Source organism: Brachionichthys hirsutus, chromosome 6, assembly GCF_040956055.1.
Source record: "Brachionichthys hirsutus isolate HB-005 chromosome 6, CSIRO-AGI_Bhir_v1, whole genome shotgun sequence".
NCBI lineage: Eukaryota > Metazoa > Chordata > Actinopteri > Lophiiformes > Brachionichthyidae > Brachionichthys > Brachionichthys hirsutus.
In genome coordinates, this window is record NC_090902.1 from 5,049,373 (window position 1) to 5,069,701 (window position 20,329).

Here is a 20,329-nt window from a genome sequence, read left to right on the forward strand (position 1 = left end):
TAAAGCAGAGAATTCTGACCGTGCAGAGATAAGAATGTTAATAAAACACTTTCTTTTATTTGAGTGCAATGACATTTAAAAGCCATAAAAACTTGAGTACACTCATATTTGCCTGCTCAGGCTGCTTTGGTTTCAAACATACTTACAGAGGATAAGATAGTCATGCTCATAATGCTTGTGACATAAGATAGAAATAAACCACCAAATCAGCACAATTAATAGAGACTGGCGAGATGATAAATGTAAAACAGTCCTGTTTCAAACAGGCTACGGAAAAGGGATTCCTCTGTCTATTGGCTGTTAATCTGGAAGCCCTGTTTTCCAGGAGGGAATGCTATTGAATCCATCTTTTAGGAATCTTCAAACCTCACAAATTGAATGTGATTTATGGTTTGAAATCCTGGTGAAGGTGTCTATGATGTGCATTTAAAGCTGTGGTTTAACGTTTACTTTATATGTATTGGACACCAACTTAAAATTCTTTTTTTTTAACAACCTGGAAGCTACACAAATAGAATAGAATTAAATATTGAAATATAATTCCTCAGGTAAATGTGATTTGATTACATTCTGTCATTGCATGTCCCAAGGTTTTGAATTGCATAAGGCCTTTTGATTATGTCAAAAGGTTATAAGATTATCAGGGCGTGGCCGATATAACATAAATGAAAGAAAAATGCACATGAAGTGATTAAGGTTGACTCAACTCTCTACGATCTTTGTTGTGGGATTATTTTCTAGATTTTCAGAGAGCATCCATGTTTGGCCACAGTGCCCTGCACGCCCCTCTGCCTGAGCTCCTCTGACTCACACACTGAACACTGTTGCCAGGGCTACCATTTATTAATATTGGTCCTTAACTTTGAGCCTTATCACCAGGCTACAGCGAGGAAGAGGCGCCGAATCCCCAGACATGCACACACATTAAAAAAATAAAAACAAAACCAGACACGAATACATGTAAACATAGCTTCCGGTCCTACTGATGTGTATTGTGGATGAGAGTACCAACAAAGGAGCAAGGTTTTTAAAGAACAGGGTGTTCACTGAGACTGAATGGGAAGTGGAATATGTTGGGCGCTAGCGACCCCTTGTGGCCATTTCTCGCCTCTCTCAGGTTCAGCATCTCCCGTTTTCAAAATTCTACAAGTTTTCAATCTTATTTACACTCTGTAAAAAAATATTTTAAAAAAGGAGACAAAATATTCATATGAATTAGCATGAAACTATGGTGTAGCTGGAAATGAACGAGTAAGAGAAAATTCATCCTGTCAATAACAATATTATCGTTTCATTTCACATTCAAAGCTATGCCATAAATCTTTTGGCCCCTATATGGGAACGGTTTTGCTCTGTTTTAAAACTGGTTGCATGTCTATGTGGCCGGTTTTATAATACCCCCCCATGCAAGTTGTGGTTACAATTGACCGAGTTTTGTGAGAGGTCTTCAGACTGAAAACACATTTTCCAGGAGAATGGCTAACAACGCTTTCATCTGACAAATCCAAAATGACGACTCTCTTGTTAAACTAGCCAACTGCTATCAGAAAAGCACTGGCATTGGGATAAAAAAATAAAAAAACACATAAAAAAGGCATCTGCAAGAGTTTTGCGACTGAGAAAAACATGACAGGAACTGTGCCTTTGGCGGGTTGCAGGCAGGTCAGTCCACCACAGAGGGTCACTGCTCACCATTCCATGCTGCATCCTCAGACTCCAGGCAGCTCTAACAGAACGCTGACCCTTCCTCCTATAGGACGGGATCAGGAGGTTGTGCCAGTCTGTGTAGAAAGGATTACTGCTGGAGTCAGTGCTGAGGAGACACTGATTATCTGTTGTCTAAAAATAATGGAGTTAAAAATGACATTCGTCAGTGAAATTTTCCAGGGCAGCACGGTGGCGCAGTGGGTAGCATTGTTGCCTCACAGCAAGAAGTTCACAGGTTCAAATTTAACTTGGAGGCCTATCTGTGAGGAAGTTTGCGTGTTCTCCCCGTGTCTGTGTGGGTTCTCTCTGGGTTCTCTGGGTTCCTCACACCAACAAAAACATGCAAATTAGTTGAATTGGTTACACTACATTGTCCGTATAGGTGTGACTGATTGTCTGTCTATGTGTGGCCCTGGGATGAACTGGCGTCTTGTTCAGGGTGTTCCCCGCCTCTCACCCGGAGACTGCTGGGATAGGCTCCAGCAGAATCCACGACCCGGTTACGGATAAAGCCGTTGTGAAAATGAATGAATATATTGTTTTCTTGTGTAATCGACAAAAGATTGCTCAAAATACTACATAGTGTATATTGTATTTGTAAGTATACTATTGTGTTTGTTTTTAAGAATATGGAGCGAAACAAAGAATGCAGTGCTAGTATAATTCATCATATTCTACTTCTTGTGTATTTCTAAGAGAACATTTAAATGTATGAAGTTTAATTGTACAGTGATAATACAGTGATAAGAACCATAATGACATTTGCATTATATAAATGAGTTCTTTCTTATCATGGATTTTAAGACGCGTTGAAAACATTAATTGGGCACTTTCGCCCCCTACTGGACACTTGCCGTTATAAATCTACTGTGCCCGTTTTATTTGCGAGGATCATATTAAATTGTTGATGTTGAAGTTGAATTCATGCCGTTATATCATCGTGGATGAACTCTGGTGACTCTCTTTTTACTGTTTCAGAGACTTTTAACTGCCACATCATTCCAAGCATCACTGCACTGGCTGCTCATAAATTTAGAATACAATTTTGAATGTTATAAATTTAGAATACAATCCAGTTTCGACCAGGAAGTTGCGGGGTTACATCTGTTTGAACAAGAGGTTCAAATCTTGGTTCCTGGACCTACCTTTCTCAAACAGGATGCTGTTGCTTCTTACATCATTAAAAAAAATTGCCTTCCCTTAAACCCATCACAAAGTATGCATTGGATAAATGTCGTGTGAGAATTCATGTGTGAATCCTCTCCTGAAGACTCAGATTTCATTTATTTCACTTTTAAATAATGCCAAAAACTGAGATCCCTCTTCTGGGAGAACTACAGCGAGGATCCTCGGACAGCCGTTCCATCGACAGCCCATAACCTTTGAGTTGAAGTTGCATAATCACTTTTACTGCTTCACTTTGTTCTCTCTGTGTTATCAATAAATTATGCAAACTAAACACGCTTTATGACCAGTCCTGACTTTTATTGAGCCACGTGCAATTCCCCAATTTCAGTGCACAACAGCAGATGCTGGCCGAACATTAGCAGCAGTATAATGTGGTTTTCTGTGACGCAGTTTCTGATTCAAGGCCAATGCAAAAGAGAAGCTTGAATGAACACAAAGCTGAGAGTGTTTCCTAAAGAACGAGTACTGACACGCAGTAGGTGATGCTCTTTTTTAGAGCTTTGCTGAATGCAAACCTGCACAAAGTGTGTGATGAGAAGGCCAATAAAACGCCATACATTCTCGAAAACTCTTAATTTATCTCAGCTGCAGAGGGGAATTAGTTTTTTTGTTTACAAGCATTTATGTATAGCTGTGTTGGAAAACCCAATTATATTTTTGCAGCCGGCTACATGAGGTGGGGCATGCGCCCCAATACCTCCTGTGGGGATATGAACGTCTGTGCTAAAGTCTATGGAAATCCGATCATGTAAACCGCTAATCTGACGGCAGGCGCTTGCATTTTGTGTGTCTCCTCTGCCTCCTGAGGAAAGCCTGGGGTTCCCGATGCCCTTCATTTTCTCTCTCTCAGGTCAGCATCATTAAAATTGAGGCTGCAGCTGTTTTGCTTTTTGTCAATTTGTTTACTTTGTTTATTTGGGTCATATCATTCAGATCGCAATCACTGCTGCTTGTAAAACAAATTACATGCACACAGTGAGATAATGAAGTTACACCAAACTCTCATAAGAGACAGAGACACACTATCTAATGAACACGAATATTAACTAGAAAAGCACTCAGAGAGCCCAGACCTCCACCAAGCAGCTCATTCCCCACTTCCACATGGTGATCTGGATCATCGCCAAAAGGTTCTAAATTGCTTCTTGGTATTTTTATACACTGATGTGTACTTTAAACTGATTTTTTAATTTGTAAATAGGGTTTGCAATGTGCAGCGCTGGCATCTCTGTTTCGTTTATGAAATGGATAATGGAAGAATTCTAAACCGCCCTATAGCATTCAGATGGTTCTAGCCCCCCCCCCCCCCCCCCCCCGTGACTTGGCACACTTTTGGGTCAAGACTCAAAGAAATATTTGTGGGGAACAAAGAACCACCCTCAAATACACACACACACACACTGCAAATAGCAGATATTCTGCAGGGAGAGGAGATAGTGAGTGTTGGCAGAGGAGGAGGAGGAGAAAGAGAGAGAGAGAGATAGGTAGAGAAAGAAAGGACAGTCATGCTCTTACTAGCAGACACCCACATGCACTTTCTCACCCAGGCTGGATTCACACCGAAGCACCTGCGTGGATCTGTTGGCGGCGGGCTCTGAGCACCATGATGCCTTCCTGCAGCTGGCTGTCGGCTCTGATTCTAGCGGCGTTAACCGGTAAGAAGTTCTCCGCTCCATGTGTGAGCAGCTCTAATAAGCAGCTGTCACTAGGGCGGGCCAACTTAATGATGCCAGAAGCTGTGAAGTGGTCTGATCGCGCGTAACAGGTTGTCATTACGTAAGCAAGCAAACTGTAAAGGAATTCATGGGTTGAAAACGTGGAAGTGGGAATTTGCCATCTGGTCTCTCATCAGAGCGTGTTTTTGTCTTTTGCATTAAATTAGTCCATCGTCATGGAAATGGTGCATCTTGACTGATCCCATTACTCTTGTTGGAACAGTTGGGGTCAATGCGTTAGTGTTTCTGCCGTGTCCTTTACTTGAGCTGCATTGATTGTGATTCTGCAGATCGTTCAAACCGTCACTGCATCTGACAACATCCAACAACAACAGGATGCCCAAAAAAAAAACCCGAGCGGAACCCGACTTCGATTTGAAAATGTGCTTACGTCCTGCAGCTCATCTGATCACGGCCACGCGTCACTTTACCAAGGTCTCCTGTCACCGTCTCATTTCAGGGAACCCCAGTGGGGCCGTGGCGTCCGAGGGAACCGAGAGGAACTGCTCGCTGTCCCCTCCGGTAGGATCAACCTGTCTTTGCCTCATCCAACTAAATTCAAGGAAAGAATTTCACTCAAAGCGCTCACCCAATATTTTCAACCAACAAACATCTTGCATGACAGTTGATGATTACTGCACATGCATGTAGGTTAATGATTACAGCGGGAGCGATTAGTCAGCAGTTCTACCAGTGTTAATTAATCGTAAAGACTTTTAGCATTGTGTGTGTGTGTGTGTGTGTGTGTCTGTGTGTGTGTGTGTGTGCGCGTGTGTGTTACAGTACCTCCCCAGCACGGTGGTAAACACCGCTCTCCAGCTGCAGGAGTTGCGAGAGCGAATGCTTCCCCTGAATATCTATGCCTACATCATCCCCGGCACCGACGCTCATCTGGTACCGCTGCTGCTCATCCTAATTCATGTATCTGTATTCCAGCCATGCTTGTGTCAGATGCTGACCCGTGTTTCTCTGTCAGAGTGAGTACATAGCACCACGCGATGCCAGGGTGGCCTTCATGACAGGCTTCACAGGTTCCGCAGGTACCGGTTCTGCCTCCTCCTTTCCCTCACACACACATCCCCATGATTCTACTGCCCACGTTTGAATGTCGAGGTCAAGTAGCTCCTCTGCTTTCTCACCCGCATACTCACCGAGCGGTCCCACGCCTCCCTTGTTGAATCACTCACTTGTATCAGCCTTTAATTCATCGGCCCCGTTTATTCCAGAGCGGACCTGACCATTAAGTCAGGATATCAACTTTTGTGCAGCAATGATGAGCAGAATTAAGGATCACTTTGTGTGCTGAGTGTGCCCTGACATTTGTAGCTGCTTATAATTCTCTGGCACCGCTGACCAGTCCGTAACGCAGCTGCTGTTCTGCCGCTCCTCAGCCACCGCCGTGGTTACACCGACCAAGGCCGCGCTGTGGACAGACAGCCGCTACTGGCTTCAGGCTGAGAGGCAAATGGACTGCAACTGGTCGCTGGAACAAGATGGTAGGGTTGAGACACATGGATTAAAAGCTGGCCGCATGGCGCTGGCGTTCACGTGTTTGTAATAATGCATGGTATGGTTTGTTGTATCAGGCAATTAACAGTTTATGCACTTTAGTGGTTCATGTGGTCAAAAACAAAGGAGACAACTGTTCTTCAGTCGAAAGATGACAGAAAAAGAAGGACGGGATGAATGCAGCTGTGGGCCCTGGTCTGATCTGGTCGTGCTTTGACCCTTTGAGAGACAGACCGACTCTTCATCGGTTTTAGATTTATAGCACTGTATCAACAACAGATAAAGAAAGCGGCTTTTTAGAGACTGTAAATGAGATTATTGCCCTAAATCAACATAACAGGCTTCTTATTGCGTTTGTTTGGATGAAAAGTACATGTTCGTGTTATCTGTCTCATGACAATAAGACTGATAGATAGTTTATTGTAGTTTCGTGCAACTTCAATGTGAAGTAATTAAATCGACAGTTTTGATGCTCTCCAGTCTCCGTCAGCAGCGTGGCAGAATGGCTCATCTCTGAGGTTCCACCAGGCGGCGGGATCGGCTTTGATCCTTTCCTCTTCTCCATTAGTGAGTCCCCTTTCCTTTGTCCCTCCTGCTTGCTCCATTTAACGATAAAATGCTCGGCCAAGTGTGCGGAAAATTATTGATGGATCCTCCAGACGCCGCGCAATCTGTTTACGTATGACTGAGTCACTGCGCTTTATGTTATCGTCTGCAATTTCCTCTATTAGAAATGCATGAGAGCTACAGCATCAGCCTGGAGTCGAGCGGTCGCAGTCTCAAGTCCATCCCTGCTAACCTGGTCGATCAAGTGTGGAAGGAAAGACCGCATATCCCGCCTGACAACCTCACCCGCCTGCCTGACAGAGTCATACGTGGGTGGCCATATTTGTTTCTGTGCTGTGCCCACACACACACACACACACACACACACACACACACACACACACTGCTCTGGTGGTGTGCTTTTTATCTATGTTCTGATAAATACCTGCAAACAGACAGCAATAAACGGCTCGACAAACACACATGCAGACCGGCCATGTATTTATGGCCGGCTAACAGGTTAAACTGACTCTGAAAGAATGGAAAAACCTCTGAAACAGGAAGTTGTCTGGACACCAATGGGGCTTATTAGTTTTTATGGTCAGGGAATGGATGAGCATCATAAATCTAATGGCCGCTCTCCATGATTTTGTGTGCATATGCATTTGACCAAGATATGAAGAGAAAAAAAGCATTCAGAGCTTTGCTTTTTTTCTATACGTGGATGTTCAAATACGCACAGGAAGCGACCGTTTGTGCCTAAGACTACCAGCAAAGTGCATCCTCACATTAGTATGAGTCTCAATCTGAGGCTGCACTAAGCAATATTTTTATGTGAGTGATCTTTCAAATTAGCCATGATTATTATGAAAGTCGTGATTCTCCGTTTCATTTTCACACAATTATTACCCAACGCAAATGATTGTCTCTTCTGCGCCATTCAATATTGTTTTCTGAATAAATCCTCTCTTAAATCCACTAAATACAACTTCCTCAGCTTTGCACAGCGGGCAGACACAGAAGACAAAGGCTACCGTATTATGTGGCGCCAAACATGACGCAAAATTGATGATAATGTTTCTGCTGGAATGAAAATATTATAATGAGGTGATGTGTGATTGTTTGTGTTTTGAACCGTCAATTCATTCAAAAGAAAATACTAAATCCATTAAAGCAGGTTTACTAGGAAGAGCATAACTGTAGTACAAAAAAGAAAAAAACAAAAAGATAAATAAAATGTGTGCCGACAGAAAGGACCTGGCAGATGAAAGTCGAGCTGATACGGAATCAGATGAGGGACCATCCACACCAACCAACAGCTCTTCTGCTATCCGCTCTGGATGAAACGGCCTGTAAGTGACAGTAAACCGTCTTTTTTCCATACAAGATGGATCTTGACTTACGGTCGCGTACGTCCGACGCAAACAGCTTGTAAATGATAGTAAAGAGCATGAATGTGCTGACAGTGTCTTCTTTCTGTAGGGTTGTTCAACCTGCGTGGCAACGACATCCCCTACAACCCCTTCTTCTACTCCTACACCCTGATCACAATGGATGAGATCTGGTAAAGCCCGCGGAGACCGCATACGTGTCGCCGTTCAGGCAACCACCATGACTATTGTCTGAGTACGAATCACTGTTTTTTTAAATTGAACAGGGTCTACCTCCACACGGACAGAGTGACGGAGGAAGTGAGGGAGTACCTGAACACCTCCTGCGTTGGTTTCCTCTGTGCCCAGCTAAAACAATACGAAACTGTCGTAGATGATCTGAAGAAATATGCGTCGCAGCCTGATGCTAAAGTGTGGATTGGTACAGAGTACACAAACTACGCTCTTTATGAGATCATCAAAAACCAGGTGTGCAGTTATTTTATTTCACTACATTGTGTGCGACAAAACAAAAAGACGACGCAGTAAATCACCACACGTTCATGCAGTAAAACTATTTGAGTTGCTATTTGTCGGCAGATCCTGGTTCTAAATGCTTTTATTATATGTCGTGGCCCAAAATTCCATTTTATGAGCTCATAAGGTGTCAATCATGTGCTTAAAGCTTTTTTTTAATTACCCAAAAGGGTCAGAAAATCAAAAGGAAGTTGGTTTCAGTGAATTAAGATATAGGATGAGAATCCAGAACTTCCTTTAACTTTCATGTATTTGGACATAGACCTTGTGTCAGACAAGCCAACCAACAGTCCTCGGTGTAGGATTGTATTTTTATTGCTGCTTTTAATGCACAGGACAAACTGGTGACGAGCACTTATTCTCCCGTGTTGATGACTAAAGCGGTGAAGGATGAGACCGAGCAGCAGCTCTTGAGGGATGCTCACGTATGAGACACGGACACATAAAAACACACAATCACGCACATCCGCTCGCGCCCAAACAGCGTGCGTGTCGCCGTGTAAGTTGTGATTACCGTGTCTCTTGTAGGTGAGGGACGCGGCCGCAGTCATTCAGCTGCTGATGTGGTTGGAGAAGGCGGTGCCGCAGGGGAAGGAGACCGAGCTCACCGCTGCACAATACGTCAATCAGTGTCGCAGGTGATTGATCCGAGACGCACGAGCCTCGGAAATAACCATTAAACTGAAAAGACAAAGAAAATCACCTACCTCAAAGTTGTTTTTGTTGTTTTTTACAATGATCTAAAAAAAATTGCAGCAAACAGAAAGACAGCAGAGGCCCGAGCTTTGAGACCATCTCTGCAAGCGGACCCAACGCTGCTCTTGCTCATTACAGGTACAGTTTATTTATTTATTCCTCTTCTTATAAATCATTGAGGCTCTTTTGATGGCCTGCATGGTCAGCAGCGAGGAACATTATAGACCAAAGCTTCTGATGGAATCCATTAATTGCATCACATCAGGGGCTGCTCTAATTTCCTGTGTGTTTCAGCCCGACGGCAGAAACCGATCGGAGGCTGACTGCTGACGAGATGTACCTGGTGGACTCTGGCGGCCAGTATCTGTGAGTAAACGCATCAGGTCTCCCGTTTCGCATCAAACCGCCTGCATCACGAAATGAGCCCTCCTGTTTCTCACTACTGTCAGAGGCGGAACCACTGACATCACTCGGACGGTTCATTGGGGAACCCCCACAGCGATGCAAAGGGTAACATTTATCTTCATTTTACTCTGATGAAGCTCAAGAGATAGATGATAGATAGATAGATAGATAGATAGATAGATAGATAGGTAATGCCCCTCTAAACTGTATCTTCCCACGTTCCTGTCTTAAAGTGCGCCTCGTTTTTACAGGAGGCATTCACTCGAGTGCTCAAGGGAAACATTGAGATATCTCGAAGCATCTTTCCCGCAGGAACGAGAGGTGAGAATGGAAACATTAGTGCTGGTGTGGAACGTGTTTTGGATGATATTCCATATGATCACCACTAGAGGCCACTCTTCCTCTCCTTGCTGCTGTGTTTTTCAACTACAGGCGCGAACATTGAGATGCTGGCTCGCCGAGCATTGTGGGAAGTCGGGCTGAACTACGGCCATGGCACAGGTCATGGTGTTGGGAACTATTTTGGAGTTCATGAGTGTATGTTCTCTCTTTGTTTCCCATTTTGATGCATACATTCAAAGCAGTAATGTGCGGCGTTGGGCATATGGGGCTAGACGATTATTGCCAAAGCCGACAACGCCACTTCAGGACTTTCAACCTAAAGAGCTATTTTTTCATTCCTTTGGTTCCCAGCCCGTTTTAGCAGGTTTCCCCCCCCACAGGTCCGCTCACAGCGAAAACCAGCACGGCAGTTAATAATTCAAAATATTTATTCAACACTCTAAAAACAAAAGAAAAGGAGCGACAAGACAGTGACAGTCTACGGCCAACCTGCCTTCGAGACGGGGAAAACACAAATGAGGACGCTGGGAGGGAGGGGAAGCACCTATATACGCCCCCCCCCCAATCAGTGGTAAATGGGCCACAGGTGCTCCCTCCCACACCTGCCTGCCCAATTAAACCCAATCATCTGGTTACAAATGGATTAATCAATAAGTAAATGTTACAGCTGTCTAGCTATAACATAACTTATTATTGGAATGGAAATTGTAGATCCTAAAAGGATCAAATATAATCACTTGATTATTTTTATATTGCGTTTTTCTAAGTATATTCGTGACCAAAAAATGTAATGTAGAAACTCAAATTTTGGATGGAATACACAGATAATTAATTCCTATCAGATTAAAGCAAAACAGACCAATTCAATTTAATTTCTAAAAGCAGATGTGTTGGTATTACTGTGCATAGATTAAATATTGTTTTAACAGTTGCATTGTGTTGAATAGTGTAATATTTTGCAGGGCCGGTTGGATTCCAGAGTAACAACATTCCCTTCAGATCAGGCATGTTCACGTCTATAGGTGAGCTTTTAAAAATGAATCCGAATTTGTGACTGGAAGCAAGGCATTACTATCATTTTAAGGAAATGACACAGCTGTCATGATGTGGAAAAATACCAAACTCCTAATGATTATGTTCAAGAACCTGGATACTACAAGGAAAATGACTTTGGAATCCGGATCGAAGATGTTGTTGTGATTGTACCTGCATATACAAAGGTAGAAAACCTGCCGTTGAATGAGCATTGACAATCATACCGTACATATGAGCGTGAAATGAGAATTATGGAGGTTATTTCTTTCTGTAAATGTGCTTTTCCATCAGTATGGAAGTAACTACCTGACCTTTGACACCGTCTCGCTGGTTCCGTACGATAGAAAACTGATTGACATCTCTCTCCTCAGCTCAGAACAGGTAAGAAGTTATGCTGGCGTGTATAATTAAAAAGGAGGTACCTAAAAGTGTTTGAATTACATTACATAACACGCTTTATTCATTCATGTTTACTTTCACAAAGATATGATCACATTTGAATTAGTAAATCCCTTTATGTTTAAGATTCATACTTTCTTCATCTGGAATATTTATTTACGACCCGCCACTGAGACTATTCTTTTCTCCCGCCAGCTTCTGTGGCTGAATAAATACTACGAGACAATCCGGAGGCTGATGAGTCCTGAGCTGGACAGACAGGGACTGCATGACGAGAAGGAATGGATGTTAAAAAACACAGAGCCCCTCATGGAGTCTCAATCGTCTGCATCTGTCTGTTCCTCATCGCTGACCCTTGTCGCTCTGGTCATTTTTCTCTTTCACAACATCATCTGACATCTTCCTTTCTCCGGCGCTCACTTCATTCAAGGAAGCCTGGGATGTTAACGCTACGCAGTCTCTAACGAGCAGCTGTAGCAACTTGTGGGATGCACTCCAGTTACAATTATTTAATTTAAATGTTAATTTACGAATTATTTAATAGCTACTATTTTTTTAAATGGTCTTGTATGTGATGTGTGATGTGTTAGCTGCTTGAGTTAATTAATCTGGATGTATGGACATCTGATGCCATTTCTTTGTTTTATTATTATGAAAGTTTAATTCTTAAGAATAAAGTTTGAACTCGCCACGATCCTTTCCATTAAAACGGTGCATTTTGGGGGTCTGAAAGTTCTGACATTGCACCTCTCGCTGCACCTGCATGCTGCTGTCAGGTGCGAGTGTAATTTGAAGAACATGAAGAAACATTTCAGACAGAAAAGCAGAACAGCTGTTCATCCATATTCACTCTGAATGTGTGACAAAGAAAAATAGGAAGAGCAACAGCAGTGTATTGTAACAAAGTTCACACAACTTCAGGGCTTTGATTATGAAACAGCTCTTTTATGTCATTGTGGAGGATTGTTATTTTTTAAAGAATATCTTAACATTTCAGGTTTGGGTATTTCCCTTGTTATGAAAGAGATTTTTAATAGAGATGAGGAAATGGCTCATCAAGCTAAGTAGTAGCATATGTTTGTATATCGGGTGCCATTCTCGTAAAACAATTTACTAAATAAAATTATAATTTAGAAACCTTTGTGCATGATTAATACTTTTAACTAATTTTTACTTTTTTAATTAACATCTGTCTACTAATTCTTTGGTACAATTCTTAAAGGGACATTTTTTAATGCATTACAGAGCAGTGATATTGTTAGTTGTCATATTGTTGATGCAAAGTTATCTCAGTTGTTTTTTTATTCTTGCTCTCAAGTCAGTATTTTGTCAACCTTCACGGGAGTAACAGGAAAATAAAGCAGGGCATCCTCGTATCATGTGGTTTGCTGCTGCACCAAAATAACAAGCTAAATTTGACTTGCATTGCACTTCCCTTTCCAGAGCTTGCTGCAGCCTGAATATTCATTAGCACGACGATAAATGTGTGCATGTTTGGACAAAGCGAGCAGAACAACAGCCTGAAAAACAAAATTAAAAATCTGCTGAAAACTGGCAACTATATGGGAACACAAATGCAAATAGCATCTCGTCGCTTCTGAATTATACACAGTGTGTGTAAACAGAGGTTCATTATTTGAAAAAAATACATAAATAAATGAAACTAAAACCGGAAAAAAATAGCTGCATAATATTTTTGTAAAGTGAGATTCAGTTCTTTTTAAAACCGCAGAGCGCCTGTCGTGAGATTTGCACCCAGTGGCCTCCGGAGTGTAAACCTGTGTTGCCTCCTCAGTTTCTGTGCGAGCATGTGACTTCCGCTCTGCCTCCGCTCTTCATTGTGCCGCAGTCAAGTGCAGCTTCATCTTCCTCTGTGTTTTTATCTGACAACTTCGGGAGTGAAAGGAGCATCGCTGATTAAAAGTGCTGTAACGCTCCAGCAGCCAGAGAGGTGAAGAAGATGCTGAGGCGGAGGCCTTCCGACGCGTTGGACAAGGAGCAGGTGCAGAAGAGGAAGGTGAGATAAAGTTTATTGGTTGCCGGCTTGCTTTGGAAGAGAGGAAGGCATACATTTGAGCTGCTAAATATTATTTCGACTGTGGCTGTGAAAGGAGTCTTTGTCACACACTTGGAATGGAGAGTGTTTTTAACTTCACGCCGCTCGTGGTGCACATCTTTTCAACACAGGATGTCTGCTGCAGACTTTGTGGTGAAGCTAAAGAAAACCCCACACACAAACACACAAACCTTAAAGCTCAGCATGATCTTTAAGTTTTAAACAGAATTATGCATCTGGGCTAACTTCTCTCTGGCTTTACTGTGTTCTTTGCACCTTTTCTTAAGAAAAGTCAAGTTCCTTTCTTCTGACAGGGTGAATCATTGCTGCAGATGCAGCTTGAGTCACTGCGGGCTTTGTGGTTTTCTTACTTGCGTCCCAGCATAAGAGCAACCGCGTTGTTATTTTCCATCCACGCCGTCTCTCCTGATTCACGTCTTGATGTCGCATGAGAGGCGTTGGTCTTGTTCTCGGTAATCACATGCTTGCACTAAATTGTCACTGGTGATTGGTATGAGCTCCCGTAAGCTCTGTAAGAGAAAACAAATTGAGCTGCTTTCTGACTCTGTCTAGATGAAATCTGCAGTAAAAGAAGCATTTTAGACTTTTAGGTCACACACATCTCCTCTAAAGACACAAATAGTCCACTGTGTCTTTAAATGTTTGTTTACTATTTGTGTTCTTATTGTTCTTGTTCATTGGTATACTTGAAAGTCAGTAACACGGCCTGTCATAAATCATTTCCTGTACGTAGACGTAGCTTTATATTGGATGTTGCATATTGTTCCAATTGTAGATTCGTTCTTGTGAAGAGATACAAATATTTGTCATCATTATTGCATTGCAGACCATCGAAGAAGGGAGAAGAGACATTACTGAACCGCTGCAAAACCAACATAATAACAAAGTTATTGCTCCTTTCTCCTTCTCTTGGCTTTTTACAGAAATAAAAATAGGTTAAAATTCTTGGTGTGTTTTCAGCTCACCCTGCAGAGGTCCAACAGCTTCAAGGATTTCATGAAGCACAAACCTGCTTCTCCTGTTGCATCAGAAAGGGAGTTCACCTTGGAGCCGAATGTAAGTAAGACTGTTCCTCTGAAGAAAAAAAAAACACACACAAATACATTATGAAATGTATCACTGTTTTCAAAAAAATAGAAAGCAGATTACATGTCGACTCTTTGTATTTAAGTTCCTAAATGACAGACCCTTTGGATGATTGATCACAATGTTCCTCTTTCATCATCCAGTTGATGAATGGCACAGCATCCAGACAGAAGAAGCTGTTATCAGTAAACCGTTGCTCCAGTTTGCTTCCTGATTTCACGCGGCCACACACATGCGGGTAATCTCCCGGTACTGTTTTTCACACAATGAGTGGAAGATGAAGCCACAAGGAAGCAAAGAAGCATCAAAAGGAAAGAGGAAGTAGCAACGAGAAGCGCCGCACAGAAGGGCAGAGGCCATATGGCAGACAGGATGTCCTCCAGTCAGCCGAGCGGAGAGCCGCTTTGTCAGACTGGCAGTGAAGCAGCAAGCATTTCATCTCTCACAGAGGGGGGGTCAAAAGGGCTGTTAGTGGATTCTTAAATAGTCCAATTAACAATCTAATAATTAGAATCTCAGGCCTTAATATGTCTGCAGAACTATTGTGACTGGTCTTGATTGTATTAATCGTACAGTATAAGAAAATTAGCTATTAAGGAGAGCATTGGAGGTAAATGGGAAAAAATGAAGTTGTTGAAAACATGTGATAATGCGACGCCACTGCCGACCTCCATGACACTTGTCAGAGACTTGGCTCAAGTCACTCGGACAACTTAGTTCACTCCCGTCTCACATCTGTCTACAACTTGTTGAAAAAGCTGAGGATGTTTTTTTTTTATTCTCATCGTAGTTGGCAGAGGGAGAAACAGCAGAGGAGCTTCTGAAAAATGGCAGCAAACTGGGAAAGACGTGGCGCAGCGTCATTTCACGCACCATGACGCGCAAAACATCCAAGATGGTGCAGAAGGTCCTGGCAGAGGAGGAGGGGGTAAATCCTTATTAGAGTTACGCAGTCGCCTGGCTAATATCACGGTATTTAAACGAGCCATATGCAAAGGTCAAAAGGTCAAAACGTAAAGATCTTTTAAACCGCAGGACATCGAGATGTAGAGTTGAGCGACGTTTGAAATTGGCTCCATCTAGCGGACACAAATGGATTTACACTTATATTGTACACTTATAACTTATATTAAACTGCTTCACTTAACACAAGCTTTTATTATATTCTAACAGATTCATATACTTTCTTCCTTTTTTGCACTATTTTCAGATTAATAGATCCCTTTTTACCATTTCTTCCCTGTCTTTACATTAAACGCAGGTTTTCAGTTGTATTTCTTGACACCGATTCCCCGGCCATCGTGTGATCTTCGGTTTCACGTCGTCATCTTTAATCGAATGGGCCGAAAGCAAACTGACACGACCTCTGACCTGTAACTGTCGTCCTCTGTCTCCAGAGCGAGAGCAATGAGGAGCCGTCTCCCATTTCTCCTGATTGGTATCCAGATATGCGTGCAGGACAGAGGACGTCCATGTGCTCCACAGGGTCAGAGGACGCCTCGACGAGTCCCATCACTCTCCAACCATCAGGGAGTGAGTGTACATCCTGCAAACGTGAGGTGACACAAAAACATGATGAATGTGACATTTCTCCTCCTCTGGGCGCCTCAGGTAGCGACAGACGCAGCCTGGACAGCGGCTACAGCCAGAGGGACAGCATGAGACTTGAGGAGAACGCCGTCTCTTACAACGGGCCGTTCTGCGGCCGCGCTCTGGTTCACACCGACTTCACCCCGAGTCCTTATGATATAGAGTCACTCAAACTGCAAGTGAGTCTCAGCGGGAATGTCTTCCTCCGTGTCTCTGGATTTGGTCCACGGGTTTGTTAAACGAGTAAAGCGAGACAGACTGTTTTAAATTACCTTCAAGGCAGAGTTGGAACTGCATGAGCCATAATTTGGGAGACAATTATGGCGGTGCACAACTTCAGTAATGATCACTTTGCAAATTATGCAAGTACCTGCTGATGGGAATTTAATGTCTGGATTTGATGAACTTTACCTTCGAGTTTCCATCCTTCCGTGTACGTGAGGATTGGAGAACTACGGATTCATCATCTCAGAGGAATACAGCGACTCTAAAGAAAATCCCATTATTCATGCATCGCCTCTCTCTCTCCTGCAGAAAGGAGACATCATCAGCATCATTGAGAAGCCCCCTGTTGGGACGTGGACAGGCAAGCTCAACCACAAAGTGGGCTCCTTTAAGTTCATCTACGTCAACCTGCTCCCTGAAGAGAGCGCCCCAGTTAGGAGGAGACAACACAACAGCAAGACGCATCGAGGCAAACCCAAAACCCTGGAAGAGGTGCTGGACGGCATTGGTCTCCATGTAAGATGAGCCGCGTTACCCCGCAGGACTGGATGATGCTGAATATCCATCTGAACGCTTTGTGTCCATGGTCTTCTCAGGAGCTGAGTTCTTTGCTGTCCATGCATGGTTTCCAGAGCCTGGAGGATTTTGCAGGATTGAAGGAGTCACATCTCAATGAGCTGAACATCACAGATCCAGAGCAGCGCTCCAAGATCCTGAATGCCTCTGATCTCCTGACAGACTGTAGGTTTACATTAAAAAAAAAAAAAAAATCAGAATGATGCTGCTTTATTATAGAAACAGGAAGTTCTTCATTCACAATTTAGGTCAAACGTCTCAACGAAGGACTTGGTTTTGGTTTTCTATGCTTGCACTGTGATGAGTTGAAAATTAGGTCCAGGGGCTTTGATATTTCGGCCTCAGGTTTGACCCTGCAGTTTTAGCACTAAATATAGATCATCTCTAATTTTATTATGACTAAATATTTGCTTGAATCTACTTGTGTCCACCCTTAAAATTATCCTGATTTTAAATATGGCTCATTTTGTAAAAAAAAAAAGAAGGCATGCCTGCATATATTCAGGGGGAAAGCTGACAGGTAGTTAGCCTCGCTCAATGGAAAGTGAAAATTATACATATTTTCTTTTTTTTGTTGTTGTGAAAAAATATAAAAATGTATTTGGAGGATGGATGAATAAAAGGATGAATAAAAATAAGTATTAATATTGAATTTGTATATTTCTTATTAATCGTTTGATGGAGGAAATGTGACTCTCTTTGTCCTCCGTAGCTGAAGGAGACTCTGAGCCGGAGGGAGACGGACCTGGGGAGAATTCCAAGGGTCCCAGGGATTCCGGCTGTTTCGAGAGCCCAGATAACCCGGAGAATGGACGTGAAGAACCAAAGACCGAGGAAAATCTCCAGGCGGAAGCATCGGAAGTGCACATTCAGCAGGAGGCAGTGAAACATCGGCAGCAAGAGGAGAGCCATGAGGAGCAGCTGGAAGCCTTGCAGGAGCAGCTGCAGCAGCTAACGGTGGACGAAGGACCTTGAGAAGCAATGTTAAAAATGTTCATGCTTGCTGATGACAGGTGACACGACACAGGGTTGAGATACTATGCCAACGTGATATTGCTTGCACTGCCACAGCCGGCTTTAACAAACAAGCTGCAGGTTTATGGTTTGAATCATGACAGTTGTTTCACCCTCCCCAGGATGCGAAACGAAATACCAACGAAGGACTTCAAGGCTTTCCTTCTCTTTGTTTGTTGGTGAATGTAGACTATTTTCAAATGTATTTCATGCAGCTTTCAGTGGCTTTTATACATGCTGATTTTTTTTCCATGATATTCTGGAGCACTGATGTTGAAGCATTGAAATTTCTTGCGAAGATGCATTGAGAAGTGGCTTTCTGGAGTCCAGGTTACTGATTTATGTCATTGCTGTCAGAAATATGTTAAACTGCACTGTAAATATCATGTCAATTAAAACATGGTCTAATTCACTGAGATTTTGCTGGGAAATGAATGTAAAGTAGTGATTATTGGTTTAAAAACTTGCTTAGGAAAATCAATGAGAATAAAAATGAACAAAATGGAATTCATACTAGATTTTGTAATTGTCCAAGGGTACGAATAATCATCCAAACAAAATCAGAGTTACGTTTAATGTTTACATCAAAAAGTTACCAGCTTTAAAACACAAATTATTTACCAGACACATTGTTCATGTAAAAAGTAGTGATGTAAATTAAAGGAAGTACATTTAATCACAGTGTTGATACGAAATAAAGTGAACATAAATTATTATTTTATCTGTATACATAATGCAACGTAATAATTTGATCAGAGCATTCAGATCTGACCTGGTCGTGGCATTATAAAACGGGAATCATATATACACACACAAGAGCTCAGCTCATCTGCAAATCGCTGTTAAAAACCCAAGTTGAGCCATCCCTTTAAAATATGCTGTGAAACTAACAGGATTTCATTCTTTCTTTGAATTTCAATCACTTACATTCTTACTTTCAATGACGGCAACGCAAAGCTATTAAATACACCAGAAAGCCTTCAAATACTTTCCATGAAGAAGCTTCTGCTTTAAAAACATCTCTGCATTTCACACTCCTCATTGGAAAGTTGTCTAAATACTCAGCAGCTACACTTTATTTGAGAATCGTCACACACACACACTGCAGTTCCTTCCCACAGAGAGGTAATCCCTTTCCCTTAGTACATGGACAGTATTCAAGGATGAATAGTTTATCTAGAGCTGAAACTACTGGTCAATTAATCCATTCATTTATCAGATTATTTGTTGGGAAAATATTTTAAAGTTGTACTTTTCATATCTCAATATTCACTGGTTGACAGTCAGTTGGACATTATTATTACTATAATTTATCAAATACCCCAGCATCATTGGATTGATTTTAACTCTGTGTTTGGCAGAATAATTTGAACATATTGATCCTCATAATAAACTCCGCAGGCAGAGTTCAGCATCTTTTACAATATTGTTGCAACACTAGAGTTCCTACACGGTTATATTTCACAATCACTATTACAAACTCAGGCTATCAGCTAACGTCGTTTAAATACCATGAATAAGCATCATTTTCTCTCACTTTCCTTAGTGTGGAGGCCGTCCCATTGAGCGATCTGCGTCACAGCGCAGATGGAAAGAGAAGATGACTATAACGTGAGCGGGGAGGCAGGAGACCGCAGGAAGGACTACTCAGAGGAAGCTCTGCTCTGTTGTCAAAATACAGGAAGTGATCCAGCTCAGCAGAATTAACACATGCTTGAAAAACAACACTTCTTTTTCATTTATCAGCACATTCTAGAACCTTCTAGAATTATGTACAATCAAAACATGGCTTTGCTTAATTTTTGCTTCACAAGGTCCGACTCAGTGGCCCGCGTACATCCACCAGCTGGATGAAATCGCATTTATTGAAACCTGATTTTCTGACTTCCCTTTAAAAAGATATATGTATATATATTTTTTTTTACATTTTGGGAAAGTATTTCCTTTCTTGTAGACATTGAGATTTGAAAGTTCAACACAACTAGATGCAACATTTAATTTTTGTACACTTAACTCATTATTATTTAATCATATTCTTTGCTGATTTTAGTGTTTACCTGTCTCCATGCTAAGCTAAGCTAACCATTCCCAGGCTTCATATTCACAAGGCAAGAGTGGCATCAACCCTCCAAATTTCTGCAAGACAAAGCAAATATATTATTCCCCAAAGTGGAACAATATTTCTTTACCGATTAATCTTCCAAAATGTTTGTGTGGTATGTGTGTATGTGTGTGTGTGGGGGGGGGGGGGGGGGGGGGTAAAAGAAAATTGGCATTTCTCATTTAACACTGGTCACATCAGATTAAAAGGG

The 20,329-nt window shown here is 42.2% G+C and overlaps 2 protein-coding genes across 2 annotated transcripts; both read left to right on the top strand.

Moving 5' to 3' along the window:
• Window positions 1–4,501: 4,501 nt before the first annotated feature.
• xpnpep2 (X-prolyl aminopeptidase (aminopeptidase P) 2, membrane-bound) lies at window positions 4,502–12,096 on the top strand. The gene is made up of 21 exons (XM_068740352.1): window positions 4,502–4,550; window positions 5,071–5,132; window positions 5,394–5,504; window positions 5,587–5,650; window positions 6,002–6,106; window positions 6,600–6,686; window positions 6,851–6,994; window positions 7,916–8,017; window positions 8,148–8,229; window positions 8,323–8,524; window positions 8,908–8,997; window positions 9,101–9,210; window positions 9,329–9,406; window positions 9,563–9,634; window positions 9,718–9,778; window positions 9,925–9,994; window positions 10,106–10,210; window positions 10,978–11,037; window positions 11,159–11,235; window positions 11,342–11,431; window positions 11,645–12,096. Exons 1-21 carry the CDS (start codon window positions 4,502–4,504, stop codon window positions 11,843–11,845), a joined length of 2,022 nt encoding a protein of 673 aa, XP_068596453.1. The 3' UTR covers window positions 11,846–12,096.
• Window positions 12,097–13,344: 1,248 nt separating this feature from the next.
• On the top strand, window positions 13,345–18,497 carry sash3 (SAM and SH3 domain containing 3). The gene is made up of 8 exons (XM_068740416.1): window positions 13,345–13,466; window positions 14,487–14,582; window positions 15,403–15,540; window positions 16,010–16,145; window positions 16,224–16,381; window positions 16,737–16,943; window positions 17,024–17,168; window positions 17,716–18,497. The coding sequence occupies exons 1-8, from the start codon at window positions 13,410–13,412 to the stop codon at window positions 17,976–17,978; spliced, it is 1,200 nt and encodes a 399-aa protein (XP_068596517.1). The 5' UTR covers window positions 13,345–13,409; the 3' UTR covers window positions 17,979–18,497.
• Window positions 18,498–20,329: the final 1,832 nt, after the last annotated feature.